Genomic DNA, 21,550 nt, shown 5'->3' on the forward strand with positions numbered 1-21,550 from the left:
ACTCAGAGATATTGGAAACTATAGAGATTGAAAGAGATCTGGGTGCAACAGATATTTGGGTCACTACTCAGATATGGAAATATGTATAGAGATTGAAAGAGATCTGAGTGCAACAGATATTTGGGTTACTACTCAGAAATATGGGAAACTGTATAGAGATTGAAAGAGATCTGGGTGCAACAGATATTTGGGTTACTACCCAGAGATAAGGGAAACTATAGAGATTGAAAGAGATCTGGTTATGACAAATATTTGGGTTACTACTGAGAGATATGGGTAACTGTAAAGAGATTGAAAGAGATCTGGGTGCAACAGATATTTGGGTTACTACTCAGAGATATAGGTAACTGTATAGAGACTAAAATGGATCTGGGAGCAACAGACATTTGGGTTACTACTCAGAGATATGGGAATATGTATAGAGATCTGGGTGCAACAGATATATGGGTTACTACCCAGAGATATGGCAAACTGTATAGAGATTGAAAGGGATCTGGGAGCAACAGATATTTGGGTTAATACTCAGAGATATGGGTAACTGTATGGAGATTGAAAGAATCTGGGTGCAACAGATATTTGGGTAGTAAGAGATATGGGAAACTGTATAGAGATTGAAAGAGATCTGCGTGCAATAGATATTTGGATTACTACTCAGAGATATGGGAATATGTGTAGGAATGGAAAGAGATTTGGGTGCAACAGATATTTGGGTTACTACTCAGAGATGTGGGTAACTGTATGGAGATTGAAAGAGATCTGGGTGCAACAGATATTTGGGGTACTACTCGGAGATGTGGGTAACTGTATCAAGATTAAAAGGGATCTGGGAGCAACAGATATTTGGGTTAATACTGAAAGATATGGGAATATGTATAGAGATTGAAAGGGATCTGGGAGCAACAGATATTTGGGTTAATACTTGGTGATATGGGTAACTGGATAGAGATTGAAAGAGATCTCAGTGCAACAGATATTTGGGTTACTACTGAGAGATATGGGAATATGTATAGAGATTGAAAGAGATCTGGGTGCAACAGATATTTGGGTTACTACTCAGAGATATGGGAAACTGTATAGAGATTGAAAGAGATCTGGGTGCAACAGATATATGGGTTACCACTGAGAGATATGGGAATATGTATAGAGATTGAAAGGGATCTAGGGGCAACAGATATTTGGGTTAATACTCGGTGATATGGGTAACTGTATAGAGATTGAAAGAGATCTTAGTGCAACAGATATTTGGGTTACTACTGAGAGATATGGGAATATGTATAGAGATTGAAAGAGATCTGGGTGCAACAGATATTTGGGTTACTACTCAGAGATATGGGAAACTGTATAGAGATTGAAAGAGATCTGGGTGCGACAGATATTTGGGGTACTACTGAGAGATATGGGAATATGTATAGAGATTGAAAGGGATCTGGGAGCAACAGATATTTGGGTTAATACTCGGTGATATGGGTAACTGTATAGAGATTGAAAGAGATCTCAGTGCAACAGATATTTGGGTTACTACTGAGAGATATAGGAATATGTATAGAGATTGAAAGAGATCTGGGTGCAACAGATATTTGGGTTACTACTCAGAGATATGGGAATATGTATAGAGATTGAAAGAGATCTGGGAGCATGAGATACTTGGGTTACTACCCAGAGATATGGGTAACTGTATGGAGATTGAAAGAGATCTGGGTACAACAGATATTTGGGTTACTACACAGAGATATGGGAGTATGTATAGAGATTGAAAGAGATCTGGGTGCAACAGATATTTGGGTTACTACTTGGAATAGAGAGAGAGATAGGATATCTTCAAGGAGGTATTTCAAATTGTCAAATTCATGCAAAGCATATACGAACCACGGCCAAACCCTGATAAACTTTACAAAAATCATCTCAACCCTTTTGTATTTGCTAACCCTACTTAACCTGTCTGTGAGGAAAGACATTAGTGAACATTTAAGATATTATAACATTATTAAAAAATTATGAAAATTATAACACAAGCAAGCAGCCTGTTGGCTGAGATAGCTCCGCTGTTAGCACTGCACATTTCAATTAAAGAACAAAAGATATCATTAGAAAATGAACAATATGCATAGTATCAATGCAATGGGACTTGCTGTTTTCAACAAGAATTCAAAAATATCATTTTTCACCATAAATGATTGTGGTTTTTAACAAGAAGTCGAAAATATCACTTTTTACCAAAAATTATAAAAATATTCACCAAAATTAGAGAATTGAAGATATCATTACAAAATGAACAAATCTGAGAGAGGTCCACATGTAGTACCTATTTATGTAATATCAAAGCAATTGGACTTGCAGTTTTTAACAAGTAGTTGAAAATATCACTTTTTACCAAAAATGACAAAAATATTCACCAAAATTAGATAATTGAAGATATTATTACAAAATGGACAAATCTGAGAGAGGTCCACATGTAGTACCTATTTATGTAATATCAAAGCAATTGGACTTACGGTTTTTAACAAGAAGTCGAAAATATCACTTTTTACCAAAAATGACAAAAATATTCACCAAAATTAGAGAATTGAAGATATCATTACAAAATGAACAAATCTGAGAGAGGTCCACATGTAGTACCTATTTATGTAATATCAAAGCAATTGGACTTACGGTTTTTAACAAGAAGTCGAACATATCACTTTTTACCAAAAATGACAAAAATATTCACCAAAATTAGAGAATTAAAGATATTATTACAAAATGAACAAATCTGAGAGAAGTCCACATGTAGTACCTATATATGTAATATCAAAGCAATTGGACTTGTGGTTTTTAACAAGAAGTTGAAAATATCACTTTTTACCAAAAATGACAAAAATATTCACCAAAATTAGAGAATTGATCATGAAATGAACAAATCTGAGAGAGGTCTACCCAAGGTACATATACACCAAGTATCAAAGTATTCAGGCTTGTAGTTTTCAAGAAGAAGTTGAAAAAGTAAAACATTGATACAAACGACGACGGACGAATACAGACAATCACTCATATGATAAGCTCCGCTCGTCAAAGTCGACAGCGGAGCTAAAAAACTATTTTATCTTTCAAGTCCCTTAATTACTTCTTTTATTTTGCAAGGTTTTAAGAGTTTTAAAATTTCAACCATAACAATACTTCATGAAAACAAAGAACACTCAGAACATGAGTAAAGTAAACAAGTTTCACACTGAACAATACAAAAATGTGACTCTTCATTCACTGCAACATCTTGCATATGTAAAAATCAAAAGATTTGCTATCAAACTTGTTTTTTTGTGTTTTCTATAGTTCAATGTTGAAATGCCATCTTTCAAAGAATACACCATTAAGATATCATTACATCATCAAAATTAACCATCATCAAATGTATACAGCACATTATTAAGCATGGAAATACTCAACAAATGCATATGTGTTTGTCAAATTCCACGCGATGTTTGGACACAACTACATCACTATGTTTGATTTCACTCATAAAACAGGATCTAGCAGTGAGTTTTTTTTCACACAAATATAAACACACAGGATTGAGGAATTCAGATTTTGTCAAAGCAATTGACTGGACAAATAAAATGTACTTGATATTGCATATATAATACTGATCACTGTTTTACTTCTACTACCGGTATATACTTATCAATGCATTTATATTGGTCAAAAGCTACTCTGTGATGCAGTGGATTATGGGTAATCTTACAAATGTATCAAAGTCAATTATGTCACATGGTAATACAAAACAGGATAACATAATAATCAACAGCAGTTTTAAAAGTGAAAAAATCCAAATAGGATTAAATTATTAATATTGTAAATTATGTCATTTAGAAAAAAAATGAAAAATAAACTTTTTTTTGTATACCATAATTACATAATGCAAATGTTACTTATAAAATAGAAGACACACTATAATGTCTGGTGTGTACTTCACCAATGACATGGGGAAACATTTTAGAAATATACTTTGGGACAAACTGAAGCTTTGGAAGAAGCATTGGAAAAGTTGAGTCACTAACATGATTATAGGCAAAAAATGTTCTGGAAACTATCCTGGGAGGGGGGGGGGGTACATTTGGCTCTAGGCTGTCTCCACTTAAAGAGCATTATGAGTTTATTGGGAGTAGGATTGCAAGTACTTTACATCTCTGTTGTAAATTTCATAACTAGCATGCACTTCTTTTGGAGCTGAAAGGTGAGCACACCATAATGAGGCAAGGACAGGAGATTGGTTATATATTATCTCTGTAAGGGTGGTTGATATTCAAAGTACTACAAGGACAGGAGGGGCTCATAAGATGTTTGAGGTCACAAATAAATTCATTAGAATATACATTTACATATTATAAGCAACATATATTGGGTCCAACTGATCTGCCAAAAAACCATCTCGAAGATGCATGCGTTGCTTTTCACCCCGAGAGTTAATCGGAACGACACCTGGATCAACCACAACGACCACACCCACAATAAGATAGTGTTCTTCAAGCACAACATTTGTGACAAGTGGAACAAGATCAAGAGCTTCATTTTCCGTACCATCAAGTTCAACCACAACAACCAATAGGTTAGTCCAAGTAAATACAGCACTGCAAGATAACCCGTTAATAATATGATACAACAGATGATTCACACATAGATTTTATAATTATTAATAATAAAAACCTCTTACTCATTTTAAATATTCACAAACTACCTTTGCTATATATATGTGACACACTGATATACAGGTTACACATATGCTCAATAGTAAATACAGTAAATTGAGATTTTTAAAAAAATGTATGAAACTTTTAAATTTAGATTATCACATTATGATTTATATGAGAAATGGATGTTGTTCGTTTTCTGTTCCTAATTATCACATTTACTAAAACTCAAAACAAAAATTCAAAGAGCTATGAGTGACTTACCATTCACATATACTTTTATGTCCTCTGAGTACGCTATTCTCTATGTCTATTGGATGATATCGCATTCCTCGTAACATCATTGTCTCATCCAATGACCCTACGATAAACAATGCATCATGACGCTCTGTAAAAAAACATTAATGACATAATGTGAATAAAATAATATCCCATTCCACACTGACCAATGGCATGCATGCACTAACTCAAAGGTCTGTCCCTCACCAATCCAATGAACTGTCCCCTCACTGACTCAACAGCCTGTCCCTCACTGTCTAAAATGAACAATTTTGTTTAAATTCTGTATAAACAGTTTCATGTATGGATACAATAGACTTTTTTCTGGTTGCCACGGATATATTTAAGAAGTGACATAGCAGAACACTCCCAGTGAATGTAAAAAAAAATTGTAAAAACAAAGAAACTTACCACCATCAGCCTGTGTAAGATCAGTTCTTTTAATAAAGCCAAGATATCCAGTTCTTGCAAATGGTTGATCAGTATCACCAGTGATCAATTTAGAATCAAAGTGATCGTTATGCAGGGCATCATCGCCATAAATGGTGTAGTAGCCGCAGGCATTATGTTGACTACTAACCCAGACCTGAAAACACAAAACATAACAGTCAATTTATAATCTGTCATCGTCACTGTCCAATTCACGTTTAACTGTGATGCTGACATGACAAGCAATGCAATAGTAATAGTGATGCAATAATGCAATGTCTTCAATCAATGATTTTATATTACCTCTCCAAGATGTGAATCTCCACACTGTCCTTTAGTGTCTGGATTTGCGATGACCACTCTAACACCGGGAAGTATCTTAGGAAAAAATCAGACATAGTATAAATTAATAATTATATGCTGTTTATAGTAACAAAAAAAATAATGAATAACACGATACAATTATAATATTTTGACATATAAACATTAGTTAATTCATAAAATCATAGTCTCTTAGTGGTACCAGATAGCAACTATGTTTGAAGCAAACTAAAAAAAATAATATATTGTGCAGAAAGGTAATTTAGACGATAAGTTAACTAATTAGTATGCACACAACTGAAGCATACTACAAGATTATCTTAGCATGGCAAAGAACTCTACCTTTCCAGACTCCATGAGACATATACTTCTAGGACTTCCCTTCTCAACCAAAGTAACTCGGTCATTACGTAATGCCCTGCAATCAACGTACTCAATAGTTGGGTCTGGACTGCTGGCTCCCTGTAACATTAGTGTTGAAATGTGATATTAATATCGCATTCTGGGTAATATTCAACTTGAACATATGTCAGAGTACTGTGAACTGTTTAATTTGTACTGCTTGAACTTTCAGTGTGACATGTGATGTATATATGGCATGATAGATAATATTAAAGTTAAACATGTCAGACTAATATCAGTGTGAGTTGACATGTGATGTATATATGGCATGATGGGTAATATTAAAGTTAAACATGTCAGACTAATATCAGTGTGAGTTGACATGTGATGTATATATGGCATGATGGGTAATATTAAAGTTAAACATGTCAGACTAATATCAGTGTGAGTTGACATGTGATGTATATATGGCATGATGGGTAATATTAAAGATAAACATGTCAGACTAATATCAGTGTGAGTTGACATGTGATGTATGTATGGCATGATGGGTAATATTAAAGTTAAACATGTCAGACTAATATCAGTGTGAGTTGACATGTGATGTATATATGGCATGATGGGTAATATTAAAGATATACATGTCAGACTAATATCAGTGTGAGTTGACATGTGATGTATATATGGCATGATGGGTAATATTAAAGTTAAACATGTCAGACTAATATCAGTGTGAGTTGACATGTGATGTATATATGGCATGATGGGTAATATTAAAGTTAAACATGTCAGACTAATATCAGTGTGAGTTGACATGTGATGTATATATGGCATGATGGGTAATATTAAAGTTAAACATGTCAGACTAATATCAGTGTGAGTTGACATGTGATGTATATATGGCATAATGGGTAATATTAAAGTTAAACATGTCAGACTAATATTAGTGTGAGTTGACATGTGATGTATATATGGCATGATGGGTAATATTAAAGTTAAACATGTCAGACTAATATCAGTGTGAGTTGACATGTGATGTATGTATGGCATGATGGGTAATATTAAAGTTAAACATGTCAGACTAATATCAGTGTGAGTTGAAATGTGATGTATATATGGCATGATGGGTAATATTAAAGTTAAACATGTCAGACTAATATCAGTGTGAGTTGACATGTGATGTATATATGGCATAATGGGTAATATTAAAGTTAAACATGTCAGACTAATATCAGTGTGAGTTGACATGTGATGTATATATGGCATGATGGGTAATATTAAAGTTAAACATGTCAGACTAATATCAGTGTGAGTTGACATGTGATGTATATATGGCATAATGGGTAATATTAAAGTTAAACATGTCAGACTAATATCAGTGTGAGTTGACATGTGATGTATATATGGCATGATGGGTAATATTAAAGATAAACATGTCAGACTAATATCAGTGTGAGTTGACATGTGATGTATGTATGGCATGATGGGTAATATTAAAGTTAAACATGTCAGACTAATATCAGTGTGAGTTGACATGTGATGTATATATGGCATAATGGGTAATATTAAAGTTAAACATGTCAGACTAATATCAGTGTGAGTTGACATGTGATGTATATATGGCATGATGGGTAATATTAAAGTTAAACATGTCAGACTAATATCAGTGTGAGTTGACATGTGATGTATATATGGCATAATGGGTAATATTAAAGTTAAACATGTCAGACTAATATCAGTGTGAGTTGACATGTGATGTATATATGGCATGATGGGTAATATTAAAGATAAACATGTCAGACTAATATCAGTGTGAGTTGACATGTGATGTATGTATGGCATGATGGGTAATATTAAAGTTAAACATGTCAGACTAATATCAGTGTGAGTTGACATGTGATGTATATATGGCATAATGGGTAATATTAAAGTTAAACATGTCAGACTAATATCAGTGTGAGTTGACATGTGATGTATATATGGCATGATGGGTAATATTAAAGTTAAACATGTCAGACTAATATCAGTGTGAGTTGACATGTGATGTATATATGGCATGATGGGTAATATTAAAGTTAAACATGTCAGACTAATATCTGTGAGTTGACATGTGATGTGTATATGGCATGATAGATAATATTAAAGATAAACATGTCAGACTAATATCGATGTTAAATATTTCTCATACCTGTAGACATAAGGCAACATTAACTCTACATCCAAATGACGTACTCACAGCACGAGGTGACAAACCTAGTGTTCTGAATAATTTTGAAAATGATGTACTGAGTTGAATTCTTGGTCTCTCTTCTGCAACTACCACACATGTACGTACACATGTCAGATCAACTCGGGTCTGCAATAACAAGAATTCATATTAGAAGGGCAAATATAATTTACTGATAGTTAAAGTAAGGCTACAAGGTAAAGCTATGAAGACGCTATGGCTAAGTACATTAACTAGAACCTAGATTTCAAACAGGTATTCATTAGCATGCTATCAATCGAGTTATGGTACTTTAACAAAGTAATACTGCAAATTTGTCAAGTTTTGGATGATTTTGGCATCATCGAAAGTTGTGTTGTGTGTTGTTACTGTGTATGTATTACTCCTTTATGTATGTAGAATATATATTCCTATTAGTATAGAAGGACAATAAGTTAATGACCTGTAGATATTGCAACTGATTCATGTACATATCATAGTAAACTACCTTAGTACTATTTGGAACAAAGAAAGAACACTTTCCTAGAAAATGCTTAACAACAAATTTCTGTTATAGAAGGTCAGGTTATTGTTAGAATAATAGTATTACTAAACATATCTACATAGTATTTTGCAGACAATATGAATAAACTGCAATTAATGACTGACACAATGGTCTAAGCATGTGAAAAGTGTATTATCTTACTAACATGCCTACGCCATCTGAAACTGGAAGGGACCAATCACATTTTACATATTTACAATGATATACTACAAGTTTTTTCTTTGTGTACTAGTGTGCCACATAAAATTGGAAAAAGTTCTGTTTTCTGTTTCAGAGAATGTTTAGTCCAAATCAATGTATGTATTCTAAAACATTTTTTAATAAAAATGTTAAACATTGAACATATATACATCTTCTTGTTTTGAATAATCTTAATAAAACAAATTAGAAAAAAACAAACAAGCCATGCATGGCACAGTCCCCGTTAGTTATCAAATTTAAGATATATAGTTTTGTTTATAGTAATATAGCTGGAATATAACTATGTCAGGAATATGATTTTTTAACATTAAAATGATTGACATTTGTATCTGATCGTCGAAGCAAGTACTTCTCCATCAGCCATTTTGAATACATGTATATATATATATATATATATATAGATATATAACATGATGTATGACGAATATATAAAATTTGAATATAATCAGTCAAAGCATTTAAAAGATATGGCTCTAGAAGCCCAATCATTAAAACAAAATGGCCACCAGTCAGCCATTTTGAATCCAATCTGAAAAATAGAATTACATGCATCAGGAACATGTAATGTCTAATGTATGTTATAAGTTTGAACAAAATCCATCCATAAATGCTTGATATTTGATGATTTTTTTAGCACAAAAATAGCCACTATTTGGCCACTTTGAAAAGGATCGTCAAACCAATATATCCGTATATCTATGACATGATGTATAATGAATATATTAAAAATTTGAACATAATCAGTCAAAACAAGTCAGACATATGGCACGAGAACCACATTCATTAAAACATAATGGCTGCCAGTCGGCCATTTTGAATCTAATCTGAAAAACAAACTTATTTGCATCAAGGTCCCATAACGTCTAACGTATATACCAAGTTTGAACAAAATCCATCTGTAAACAGCCGAGAAATGCTTGATTTTTATGATTTTTTAGCACAAAAATGGCCGCCATTCGGCCATCTTGAATCAGATCGTAAAACAAAATGATGTGCATCAAGGTCCTATAATGTCCAACGTATATACAAGGTATGAACAAAATCCATCTGTAAACAGCCGGGAAATGCTTGATTTTGATGATTTTTAGGACAAAAATGGCCGCCATTCGGCCATCTTAAATCAGATCGTGAAACAAATTGACGTGCATATGTATAATATCATGTATGATGTATGTGTGAAGTTTGATTGTGATTGGTCCAGGCATTTCTAAGATACAGGTCCGGACACACGCACAGACGCATGCACGGACACACGCACGGACACACGGAGGTCAAAACATAAGTCCCTGTTTTCGGACTGCGTTCGAACGGGGACTAAAAACTGCATTTATTTTATCCTGGTACAAGAAGCAAAATTTTGTTGAGGGCCTGTCAGATGCTGTAATGTGTCCTGAAAGATTTATGCATATACAAGGCATGAAAGCAAACCTAAATGCGGCCTTAATTAGGGGCCCAAGCCTGTAGGGCGTGGCCCCTATTCTTATTGTTCGGTTTTTTCTTCTTCTTTCTTCTTCTTCTTCTTTCTTCCATAACTTTTTTCATCAAGCTGTTTGAGAAAACCACTGAATCAAATAGTCTGAAATTGCTCTATACTGATAGACTCTAAGATGAACTGGTGCAACATGCTTTCAGAATTTTGATTGGCCAATTAGTTTGGCAGCCATATTGGATTGAAATAAAACCGGAAGTGGCTGTTTGACCACTTTCTGAGGGTCTAGGCGTCTAGATTTTTTTATGGTGTATAGTACAACTCATGTGTAATAAATATCAGAAATAAAAACTTTAGCGGTCATGTGACTTTTCCCGCCATTTTGTTTTTCCTAAAAACGGTAAGAAACACTTAAAAATCTTCTTCTTCAGAACCGCCAAGTAAAATGTTCTCATATACAGTACTTAGCTTCTACATATGGAGCAGATTTAGATTTGAGAAATTCATTATGATTGGTCACGTGGTTTGGCCGCCATTTTGGGTTTGTTCCCAACAGGAAGTAGTTTTTTACTCATGCCACACTTGAGCGTTAATCTCAAATATTGCGTCATGGCATGTCCCTATCTAACCCTTTTAGAAAACTAAAAAAAATTTCAGATCAGTCACATGGTTTCGCCGCCATCTTGGATTTTAAGCAAAATTGATCAAAAGTTTGGGCATTTGTTTCTCAGAGGTGAGTCAACCAATCTACTAGATGTTTTTATATTTACCATGCCTGGACTCAGCTCCATATGAGAAAAATAATATTATTTTGATCAGTCACATGGTTTGGCCGCCATCTTGGATTTTGTGAAAATAGAAATTATGCAACTACATGTTTTGTATTAGTCTGATTTCTTTCAAATTTTGTATGTGCATTTGTGTCATCAGATGCATCATTTTGCCCCAATAGCACACTGCTAGGCCATGTGGCTTGGCACCCATGGGGTGGGCGCTTCTAACCTCATTAATATGCATAACTGTTATAACTCAAGCACTGTTGTAGTTAGAATGATGAATCCTGTGTTATTATGACAACGTTGAACAAGAGATTTGATTAAAATAACAAATGACCATATATGGTCATGTGAGCTCATTAATATGCATAACTGCCATATCTCAAACACTTTTGCAGTTAGGAAGATGAATCCTGTGTTATTATTACAACATTGAACAAGACATTTGATTAAAATAACAGATGACCATATATGGTCATGTGAGCTCATTAATATGCATAACTGCCATATCTCAAACACTTTTGCAGTTAAGAAGATGAATGCTGTGTTATTATGACAACAATGATCAAGAGATTTGATTAAAATAACAGATGACCATATATGGTCATGTGAACTCATTAATATTCATAACATTAATATCTCAAATAAATATATGGAACCAACTGCATGGAGTGGGGGCTTCTAACCTCATTAATAATCATAACTGTTATAACTCAAGCACTTTTGTAGTTAGAATGATGAATCCTGTGTTATTATGACAACGTTGAACAAGAGATTTGATTAAAATAACAGATGACCATATATTAATAACCTTTGTATCTCAAATTAATATATGGAACCAACTGCATTTCGACCTCATGGTACTAATCATTCAAACTAATTGTGTATCATGTGTATCATTTGACATTATTTATGGCATGTATACTTGGGCCCCTGTGATGCTGCTTGCAGCTTTAATTTATAGTTGTGTTTATTCTAAACTGTATTCGAAATAATATTGCAGTGGTTTAATTTTGTTTTAATTATAACTGTAGCTTGGATAGGCATTTGAAATGCTTGCAATTAAACACCATGGAGGCCATTCATGGAGGGGAATAAATAACGAACGAACCTATTTAACATCTGGGTACTTTTCAAAGTTATGACATTTTAGTATTTGATCGCATTCGTATACGCCATTGTACATAGCCGTTCATGCTGCCAAGCATTGTGTACTACTAGTATAAACTCAACTTTTATATGCACAATGTTCTTTTTAGAACTTGGGTTAGAGCCTTATGCGTTTGAACCACAGTATTCTGAGAGTGAAAGCCCAATTGCGTTAAAGTACTGTACTTCCCTGATCGTAAGCCCCTCCCAAGTATGAAGCCCATCCCTCTATTTTTACTAGGTATTTATCGAGTTGAGAGCATTCACGATTATAAGCCCAGAGTGTTTTTACTGGGTGTCAACGATATTCTTTAAAATATGTGTGTAAAAGGTGTGTTTCATTTCATAATAATCGTGATTGGCATGGTAGTTTGGTTCGTGCTTTTAGTTTTATGAGAAAACTCACATTAATTTCAGAGAGCATGGCGAACGTACACAACGTGGTTTGCATCGTTTCTATTCTGTCATTGACTCAGGATGAACCCCGATGTTGCAATACTGGAGTAATCCATACTACTTTGAGTAGTAGCTTTCGAAAAGCCAAAAATGTGATCGTTAAGTCATGTACCTGGTTATTGGGCATGGTTTACTTTGAGACTATCATGAAAGGCTTAGGGTTTGAACGATGTGACATGTTGGCGAACGTGAAAGGTGTTTAAATTCTTACTCCACACTCAGTTTGTATTTCGGAAATTGCGAATCGCCAGTTTTTAGGGAAAAAATCCTTGTTTTTTCGTTGCAATTAGTGCTACAGATCGCATTTTAACATTGCGGTAATTCACTTTCGCATTGCGTTAAAAAATAATCGTCAATAATCGGAAAATTTCATTATACGACACATCATTTTGATTGGTTAATGAAAGAAATGACCCGTTAGGTCAAAGGAAGTTGTTTCAGGTCAAATCGTGCTGAAAAACCTCATGGTGGAAAATTGCTTTGAGTCGAGAGTTTGCGTATGATCGAAAACATACCAAAACGAAGATAATGATAAATGCCTTTGTCCACTGTTTCCCCACAGACCCTACCCATTATTTCACCGTACATTCAGACGGTATGTAAATCGTATTGTAACAAGCAGCCTCTCGGCTGAGATACTTCCGCTGTTAGCAAGGCACATTTCAATTACAGAACTGAAGATATCATTAGAAAATGAACAATATGTATAGTATGTATAGCAATTGGACTTGCTGTTTTCAACAAGAATTAAAAATATCACTTTTTACCAAAAATGACAAAAATATTCACCAAAATTAGGGAATTGAGGATATCATCACAAAATGAACAAATCTGAGAAAGGTCCACATGTAGTACCTATATATGTAATATCAAAGCAATTGGACTTGCGGTTTTCAACAAGAAGTCGAAAATATCACTTTTTACCAAAAATTACAAAAATATTCACCAAAATTAGAGAATTGAAGATATCATTACAAAATGAACAAATCTGAGAGAGGTCCACATGTAGTACATATATATGTAATATCAAAGCAATTGGACTTGCGGTTTTTAACAAGAAGTTGAAAATATCACTTTTTACCAAAAATAAGAAAAATATTCACCAAAATTAGAGAATTGAAGATATCATCATGAAATGAACAAATCTAAGAGAAGTCTGCAAAAGGTACATATACACCAAGTATCAAATCATTCAGGCTTGTAGTTTTCAAGAAGAAGTCGAAAAAGTAAAACATTGACACGGACGACGACAGAGGACAATCACTCATATGATAAGCTCCGCTCGACAAAGTCGACAGCGGAGCTAAAAAATGTCTGTCTCGATCAATCGCACATCCATAATGTTTGTATGTTGATACGCTTGTAAATAACATTAACGTAAAAGTTGAAATAACCTAGACTATATGGCTCCCTAAGTTGTCTATATTTAATCAGATACTATTTCGTCATCATGCTTTGTTACCTTACCTGTTTATACCTCATAAGGGCATTTTTTTATGGCAAGATGGCGCAAACGGAAGTCCTTCGCAGGTTTATGGTTTCTCATATTTAAATCATCATAACTCTGAAGATAATCATTTTTTTTTTTCAAATTTATAATCAATATACATGATGTGATAAATACAAACACCAAACTCTGCTCTATTGAGTTCCCCTTTAACATGACAGTTTATATTGCAACTATTTACAGACTGCTAACTGAGAAATATACTGACCTTTAGTTGACCTGTTGACGTACCAAGTCCTTTAGTACATAATTCCATCACAGAATAGGAACAAAATGTGTCCCTCACTAAAAACATAAAAACATAGTTAAAACAGTTAAATATTGTCATATGATTTATACTTCAAAGCAATGTGCCATTTACAAGATATATAAGTCACATGCTTTTTGCTAATAACCAAAAATTATCACTTTATCTGTGATTGAGTTTTCAGTATTTTACATTCACCAAATCAAATGAGAGTTTCTAACCTACAATTTTAAGACAACCTTATCACAAATTCAAAACTGAAGCATTTCCCAAAGAGACTGGTCAGAGATGCACAGAATGACTTTTACTTATGTTGTCATTGTATCAATGGTTACTAGTAGATATGCTATGACTTCCAACCATCACATACATCCTAAGTTAATTGTGTTTATCGTTTCTGAAGCAGATTTTGGAACAGCAATGCTTGACAGAATTTATTGTAGTGATAACAATAATAATTTAGTCAAACAACAAAATACATGATGGAAAGTTTGTGAATGTCATTACTTCACTCTAGGATTTGTGTTTTAACCAAAGTTACTCAAAAAGGCTTACAAGAAAATGTTGCTATTTACCTTTATATTGGCTGAGTGCAGTTAACCAGAGAGCAGGATTTATCTCAACTTCAGAGGGCGGTATTAATATAGATTGGTGTCCTGAATAAACACTGAACAAAAGAAAAACAAGATTACAATATTCAAAGTGAACTCAAAATGAGACTTCACCATAATTTCAGTAAAACTCAAAAAAAATGAACTCAAAGTTACTGTATTATTTCACACAATTCTATTATAAAGTGCACATGGATTCATTTCATTCTTTAAATGCATGATATTTTAGAATACACACCTACTAAGGACCCATAATACAAATCCTAATCCACAGTATGGATCAAGGCAAAGAGCCACTACCCTTGATGGATACAATTCACATTGTAATTTTTGTGATCTGCACAGTGCTGTAGCTGCTGCATGTGACATCTGAAATCAAACAATTTTTTTACTAATTATGTATAAGTGTATGCAATCTACAGTGTATATACAAGCAGCCTCACAGCTGAAATAGCTCCGCTGTTAGCAATGCACATTTCATTTAAAGAATTGAAGATATCATCACAAAATGAACAAATCTGAGTGAGGTCCATTTGTAGTACCTTTATGTATCAAAACAATCAGACTTGTGGTTTTTAACATGAAGTTAAAAATATCACTTTTTACCAAAAATGTAAAAATATTCACCAAAATCAGAAAATTAAAGATATCATCATAAAATGAACAAATCTAAGTGAGGTCTACCCGAGTTACATTCACACCAAGTATCAAAGCAATAAGTATTGTAGTTTTCAAGTAGAAAAAGTAAAAAGTTGACATGGACAACGGACAATAACTCGTATGAACTCTGCTCGACAAAGTCAACAGTGGAGCTAAAAAAGGTATGGAAAGGGTGTGATGAAGATCTCACATCAATTGAATGTGAAGCAAACCAATAGTGTCACAGAAAACAATGGAAATCAGGCTGATAGTTTTCAAAAATATTTACTGATAGAACATTAAACAGATGGAAGGTTATTAAACAAGAGAAGACACCAAAGGCACGAATATAAAGATGTTGAGTGCACAATAAAGAAATAGTATAGTACAGTATATTTTATTTGACACTAAATAATATATTTTGTTACATTATCTGTGGTCAAAAGACATTAAATATAATAAAACACAAGTACACACACGAGACAAAAGAAAATACATAAATAACTAAAGTCTAAGTAAAATTACTTATAGTAAAATGATATGCTGTCAATAAATTTGCCAGCACTATTGGCAATGAACCTATCTCTCGAACTTAAAATTTCAATAAAGAAATATAATAAATCATCTTTGCTTAGTCATGTATACCTTAATTCCAGCCAACATTCCAGTAGTTGATACACTAAAATCTATATACGCCAACATTTCCGGCGTAGGTGCTCGGTAGAAATGTCCAAGTTTTTTCTTAGGCAGGTCTTCACTGTCTATGATAGGAGGCCATGATTTGGAGTCTACAGTGCCAGCTGCTTCCTGTAAAATTGGAAAATAAAATGACTATAAAAATTTACTGAGTGTCATCAGGGTGAAACTCATACCTGCTTTGGCTTAGTAATAATTTCAAAAGACTTTTGATAAATTTAGGAAATACAGTGTTTGTCACCCAGTATTGTCAGGAGACTTACTGTAAAACAAGTTGAAAAAGCGACATACATGTACTATTTTAGCGAATTGTGGTAAAATAACATAATAGTGAAATGTTGATTTAGTGAATCTCTCTTGTCTTCGCTGATTTCCTAAAAATGTGCAGTTATCACCTTCATAAAAAAAACTGTCAACTGTGTAATAAGGAAGCGGTCCAGATTATTATGTTTTCTGTGTTGTTTACAAAGTGTGTGTGTGGAGAAAAAGACGTTGTTTTCAATTTATAATGAAGTCATTAGCAACATCTTAAATTAGCAAATTAGTTCTCTCGCTAAATTCGCCAAAAAGACATGCTTGTGAAAAATACATGTTTTACAGTAACTTGCATCTTTGAATGAATTGATAATATAGCATACCATGGAATGAGATATCAGTTCAGTGTGCCAGCTTAGAATACACCAAATATGGAGCATACATTGTCATGTCATGTTAAATGTCATTTGAACCCCAGAACATAAAACTTCAATTACAAACCTTAGATTTGAGTAACTTGATAACAGCTGATGTTGAGAGAATTGCTCTTGATTTGCTGACTTCTACAATCATTTTAACAGTTGGAAGGGTGGTTAAAATATTCTGACTATGGGGAGGACGTATAGCAACGGGAACAGCACCTAAATAAAGATAACACAAGAATAACACAATCAATCAATCAATGGAATACCTGTAATGTTTATGGGATATTCTTGAGATATAGGAAGCGGAAATGTTGTTACTGATAGCAACATTGTATCACATTATGGTTCTCGTCACCATCTTTGTTAAACCAAAGTTCATTTATTTGGTCATCATTATATCTAGGCAGAATTCCCACTATAAATCTATATTCAATGTTGAAGAAATCAAACACAATGGTGCATGCTTTGATGCATTTCCATGGCAAAAAGAACACAAAGTCGAAAGTTGTGACCCGTTGCAATTGGGAATAAAATGTTTTATGTTAGTTAAGCTTTGATATGACTTGAGACAGCACAATTTATTGGTTTAAATTTGAAATTGATTGATAGATTCAGCTTTTTAGCAGGCTCAATCAAATCATTCAATTTAAGTGAGGTCAAATATGGGTTTTCCTAACATTCCGATGATCACCTTTGGAAAGACCTTGTGAATTGTACAATGGGTTCTTACCTATATAAAGGCATCCGTAGAATGCAATAACAAGGTCAATACCAGGATGATATATCAAGGCAACATGATCGCCGCTATTAACTTTAGCTTTGTCATGTAACACTGCACCTACCCTCTCAGCTTTCTTATGGAGTTGTAAACATGAAACACTCACATTAATATTACCCTGCAAAAATAAACAATTAGAATAATAGTTATTAATATTTTAGAACTGTTTAATATCACTATTTCGCCATTTTGAGACATTTGACTGGGTTTTAAGTTCATGAACTTGCCAGGAAAACAATAAGTTCTATGGTTATTTTACAAGATTTAATTTAGCAAGTTTTACTTGAAAATAGTGAAATTAAAAGCCATTGAATAATTAAAATTTAGGTTTATATTGATGTGCTGTGCATTTACCTTAGCATTCAACACATTGAATAAAATGTGATCAGGAGTCGTTTGTGCTCTCCATCTTAGAACTTCAGAAAGAAACTGATACTGTGAATGGAGAAACAAAAAGTACAGACAATTGGCATCCGATTTTAGTGACAATTAAAGTAAGTTATATTCTCAATGACCAATGGAAGCACAATGTTTACAGAGTATTTACCTTCCTTGCAGTATCACTGTCTTCATCAATCATACCTATCTCCCTACCAGATGCCCCAGCTATCCGAGTACCACTTACTAAATTACCCATCATTACTGATGCCGGTCCAACCTCTGCTGGTTTTATTCTTGGCTTAGGCAGATTGGTAACACACCTGAAAGTAGCCATACATTGTATCACTTGATAAAAGAGCTGGTTGATACGAGTGAAGTAATTGGATAGAATTATCAGAGAAACACAGTGACAGTGTGTTCATTTCACACATCACAAGGCAATTGTCATTAAAGTTGTATTCTTACAAATTTTAAAAAATCATGAATGTAGTGTGCAATTTCTGAGGTAGCAATAACTTTTATATTGGTTTATTGTCTCACAAAATAGATACAGGGATAAGCAGAGTTGAACAATGAGTTAAAAACATGACAGTTTACTTGGCCAAGTCTATTCAGATTTACTTGGTTTGTATGCTCTGATCAACGAAGTGCGCCCTCAGTTCTGTGTGTTCACAACTAGCTAATATTATGGGAAAACAACAAGTTCATTTAAAGATATCAGAAAGTTGCCTAATTTGCAATTCATAGACATAGGATTTTAACAATAACTAATCAGGTTTGAGAACTATTCCAGACTGTCTAAGTACCAAGTTTCAATCTGACGAGTGCTCATTGAGATTCCAGAAAGTTTATATATTTATGCCAATAAAATGCATAGATTTCTACATTAAAAATCAAAGAAAGCTTAGAAAGAACTCCCGTGTGCTGAGAGTATTGGAGACACATTAAAAATTAATTCAAAATTACTTGAACTTGAGATATTGATGGAAATGCAGAAAACTAATTATGCAAATAAGGTAACTAATATGAACACATTTAAGTGTAAAACTAATAAGGTCTGCGCAATGTAAAAGTAATAAGATCTGCGTAATGTAATATCTATGTACCAAGTTTCATTGAAATGTGATTAGAACCAAAAAATTATTAATTATTGTGCTAATTAAGAGAATTAATATGAACAGATTTTAACCCAAAATTAATCAGGCTGTCTATTGTCCTATTAATTAATTAATTATGTTAATTAGGTGATTAAGAAGCATAAATATTTACCAAAACTAATATGGTGTATAGTCCTACACATGTAGGTTCATTGAAATGTGATGAGCACTCTTTAAAAGTTTCATTAAAATTCAATAAGTGGTTCCTAGGACAAATTAACTAATTAAGCAAATTAGTAGTTAATATGCACAATAATTTATCCTAAAATTAATCAAGTCTCTGCATAGTCCTAGAAGATCTATGTCGCAAGTCTCATTGAAATGTGATGATTAGTACTTGAGATATCAGGTGAAGGGCTGAAAATTAACTAATTATGCTAATAAGGTGATTAATATGCACAAATATTTCTCCAAAACTAATTAGGTCTCTGCACAGTCCTCAAGTAACTATGTACCATGTTTCATTGAAATGTGTTCATTACTACTTGAAATATCAATAGCTGAAAATTAATTAATTATGCAAATTAGGTAATTAATATGTACTGATATTACACTAAAAACTATCTGTGCAGTCTCATATGACATCTATGTATCAAGTTTTATTGAAATGTTATGATTAGTACTTGAGATATCAGTGGAAAAGCCGAGAATTGATTAATCATTATGCAAATTAGGTAATTAATATAAACAGATTTTTACCCAAAACTAATGAAATCTGCGCATTAGATCAGAGCATCCATGTGCCAAGTTTCATCAAAATCCAATGAGTGGTTCTTTATATATCAGTGGAACAGTCATGGAACAGCTAAAAATCAGCTAATTATCATGCAAATTAGGTAATTAATATTCATAGATTTTTACCCAAACCTAATCAACTCTGCGCATTATACCAGAGCATCTATGTACCAAGTTTTACCAAAATCTGATTAGTGGTTCTTGAGATAACGGTGGAACAAAAAAAGTGACATACATACATACATACATACATACATACATACATACATACATACATACATACATACATACATACATACATACATACATACATACATACATACATACATACATACATACATACATTTCTAATTTTTATTCGCAGGTATAAAAAAGATATTTACATTTCTGTTATTACATGACTAAAAAAGATAAAAATATAGGTTTACATGAAAACCAAGATATCAAATTCGAATAAATACGACGAGTAAGTATTGTTCAGGTAGGTAGTAAAGATACTATTTAAGTATTAATCGTTATAAATAATACAGCTCTCATTGTTATTAACAAATACGATGATGATAATGTTCATAAGGGTGTTATTTCAAATAATCCGCGTAGACGAGTATATCTTCTGCAATGGATGCCAGCGCATTGTTGTTACACCACCGATACTTGAACTGGTCAACGGTATGGTTGAGATAGTGGTAGTTGTACTCTGTGTTAATTCTCCATTTTAGTCTCGCCTTAAAGGCTTGAGTGACGTCCGTTTTCGGTAGTCCTTTCATTTTCTTTACCCGTGTCACGTGGATAGCTGCTTTCAATGAGACGAGTATGTAGCATAGTAATCTATGGTTCTGTGTTATGCTCTTGCCTCTAGTGGCGCCTAGTAGATACTGTGATAGTGGTATTCTTTCTCCGTCAAATAGATTTTGTATGATGCTGTTGAACAATTTGAAGAGTGGTTCAAGTCTTGTACACTCTACAAAAATATGGACGAGATCGTCTTTATCCTGGCAAAATGGACAGTTATCTGTTTGTTGTAAACCAGACTTAACCAGAAAACCTCCAGTAGGGTATGCCCCATGAAGAAGTCGCCACTGTAAATCTCCATCTTTTTTCGTTAGCGGTGCAATGTAGCAATCTTGAAATATTGGTTTGTCGGGATCAAGAGATAACAGATCACACCAAAGTGTGCCTGGGTGGGTGGGATCTTTTATCAGTTTTCGGGTATAGATTAGAAATTTATAAATTGTGCCCTTTTCTAATTTATACAGTGGACAGTTTATTAATATGTCATTATCGTCATCTCTATAGATTAATTCA

The 21,550-nt window shown here is 33.5% G+C and overlaps 1 protein-coding gene across 1 annotated transcript in view; it reads right to left on the reverse strand.

Moving 5' to 3' along the window:
• Nucleotides 1–3,074: 3,074 nt before the first annotated feature.
• LOC100374444 (disco-interacting protein 2 homolog C-like) overlaps nucleotides 3,075–21,550 on the reverse strand; it is an 81,219-nt gene continuing 62,743 nt past the window's right edge. Inside the window, exons 24-37 of the mRNA XM_085496021.1 lie at nucleotides 18,520–18,673; nucleotides 18,327–18,407; nucleotides 17,925–18,090; nucleotides 17,271–17,410; nucleotides 16,464–16,625; nucleotides 15,418–15,548; nucleotides 15,144–15,235; nucleotides 14,530–14,606; nucleotides 8,221–8,388; nucleotides 6,033–6,152; nucleotides 5,673–5,747; nucleotides 5,352–5,526; nucleotides 4,926–5,049; nucleotides 3,075–4,601 (exon numbers count right to left, since the gene is read on the reverse strand). Of these exons, the coding sequence (XP_085352147.1) occupies nucleotides 4,349–4,601; nucleotides 4,926–5,049; nucleotides 5,352–5,526; nucleotides 5,673–5,747; nucleotides 6,033–6,152; nucleotides 8,221–8,388; nucleotides 14,530–14,606; nucleotides 15,144–15,235; nucleotides 15,418–15,548; nucleotides 16,464–16,625; nucleotides 17,271–17,410; nucleotides 17,925–18,090; nucleotides 18,327–18,407; nucleotides 18,520–18,673 (1,918 nt within the window). The 3' untranslated portion in view covers nucleotides 3,075–4,348. The remainder of the gene's footprint in view (nucleotides 4,602–4,925; nucleotides 5,050–5,351; nucleotides 5,527–5,672; nucleotides 5,748–6,032; nucleotides 6,153–8,220; nucleotides 8,389–14,529; nucleotides 14,607–15,143; nucleotides 15,236–15,417; nucleotides 15,549–16,463; nucleotides 16,626–17,270; nucleotides 17,411–17,924; nucleotides 18,091–18,326; nucleotides 18,408–18,519; nucleotides 18,674–21,550) is intronic.

The sequence above is a fragment of the Saccoglossus kowalevskii genome, chromosome 22, assembly GCF_978046115.1.
Source record: "Saccoglossus kowalevskii chromosome 22, keSacKowa6.1, whole genome shotgun sequence".
Lineage (NCBI taxonomy): Eukaryota > Metazoa > Hemichordata > Enteropneusta > Harrimaniidae > Saccoglossus > Saccoglossus kowalevskii.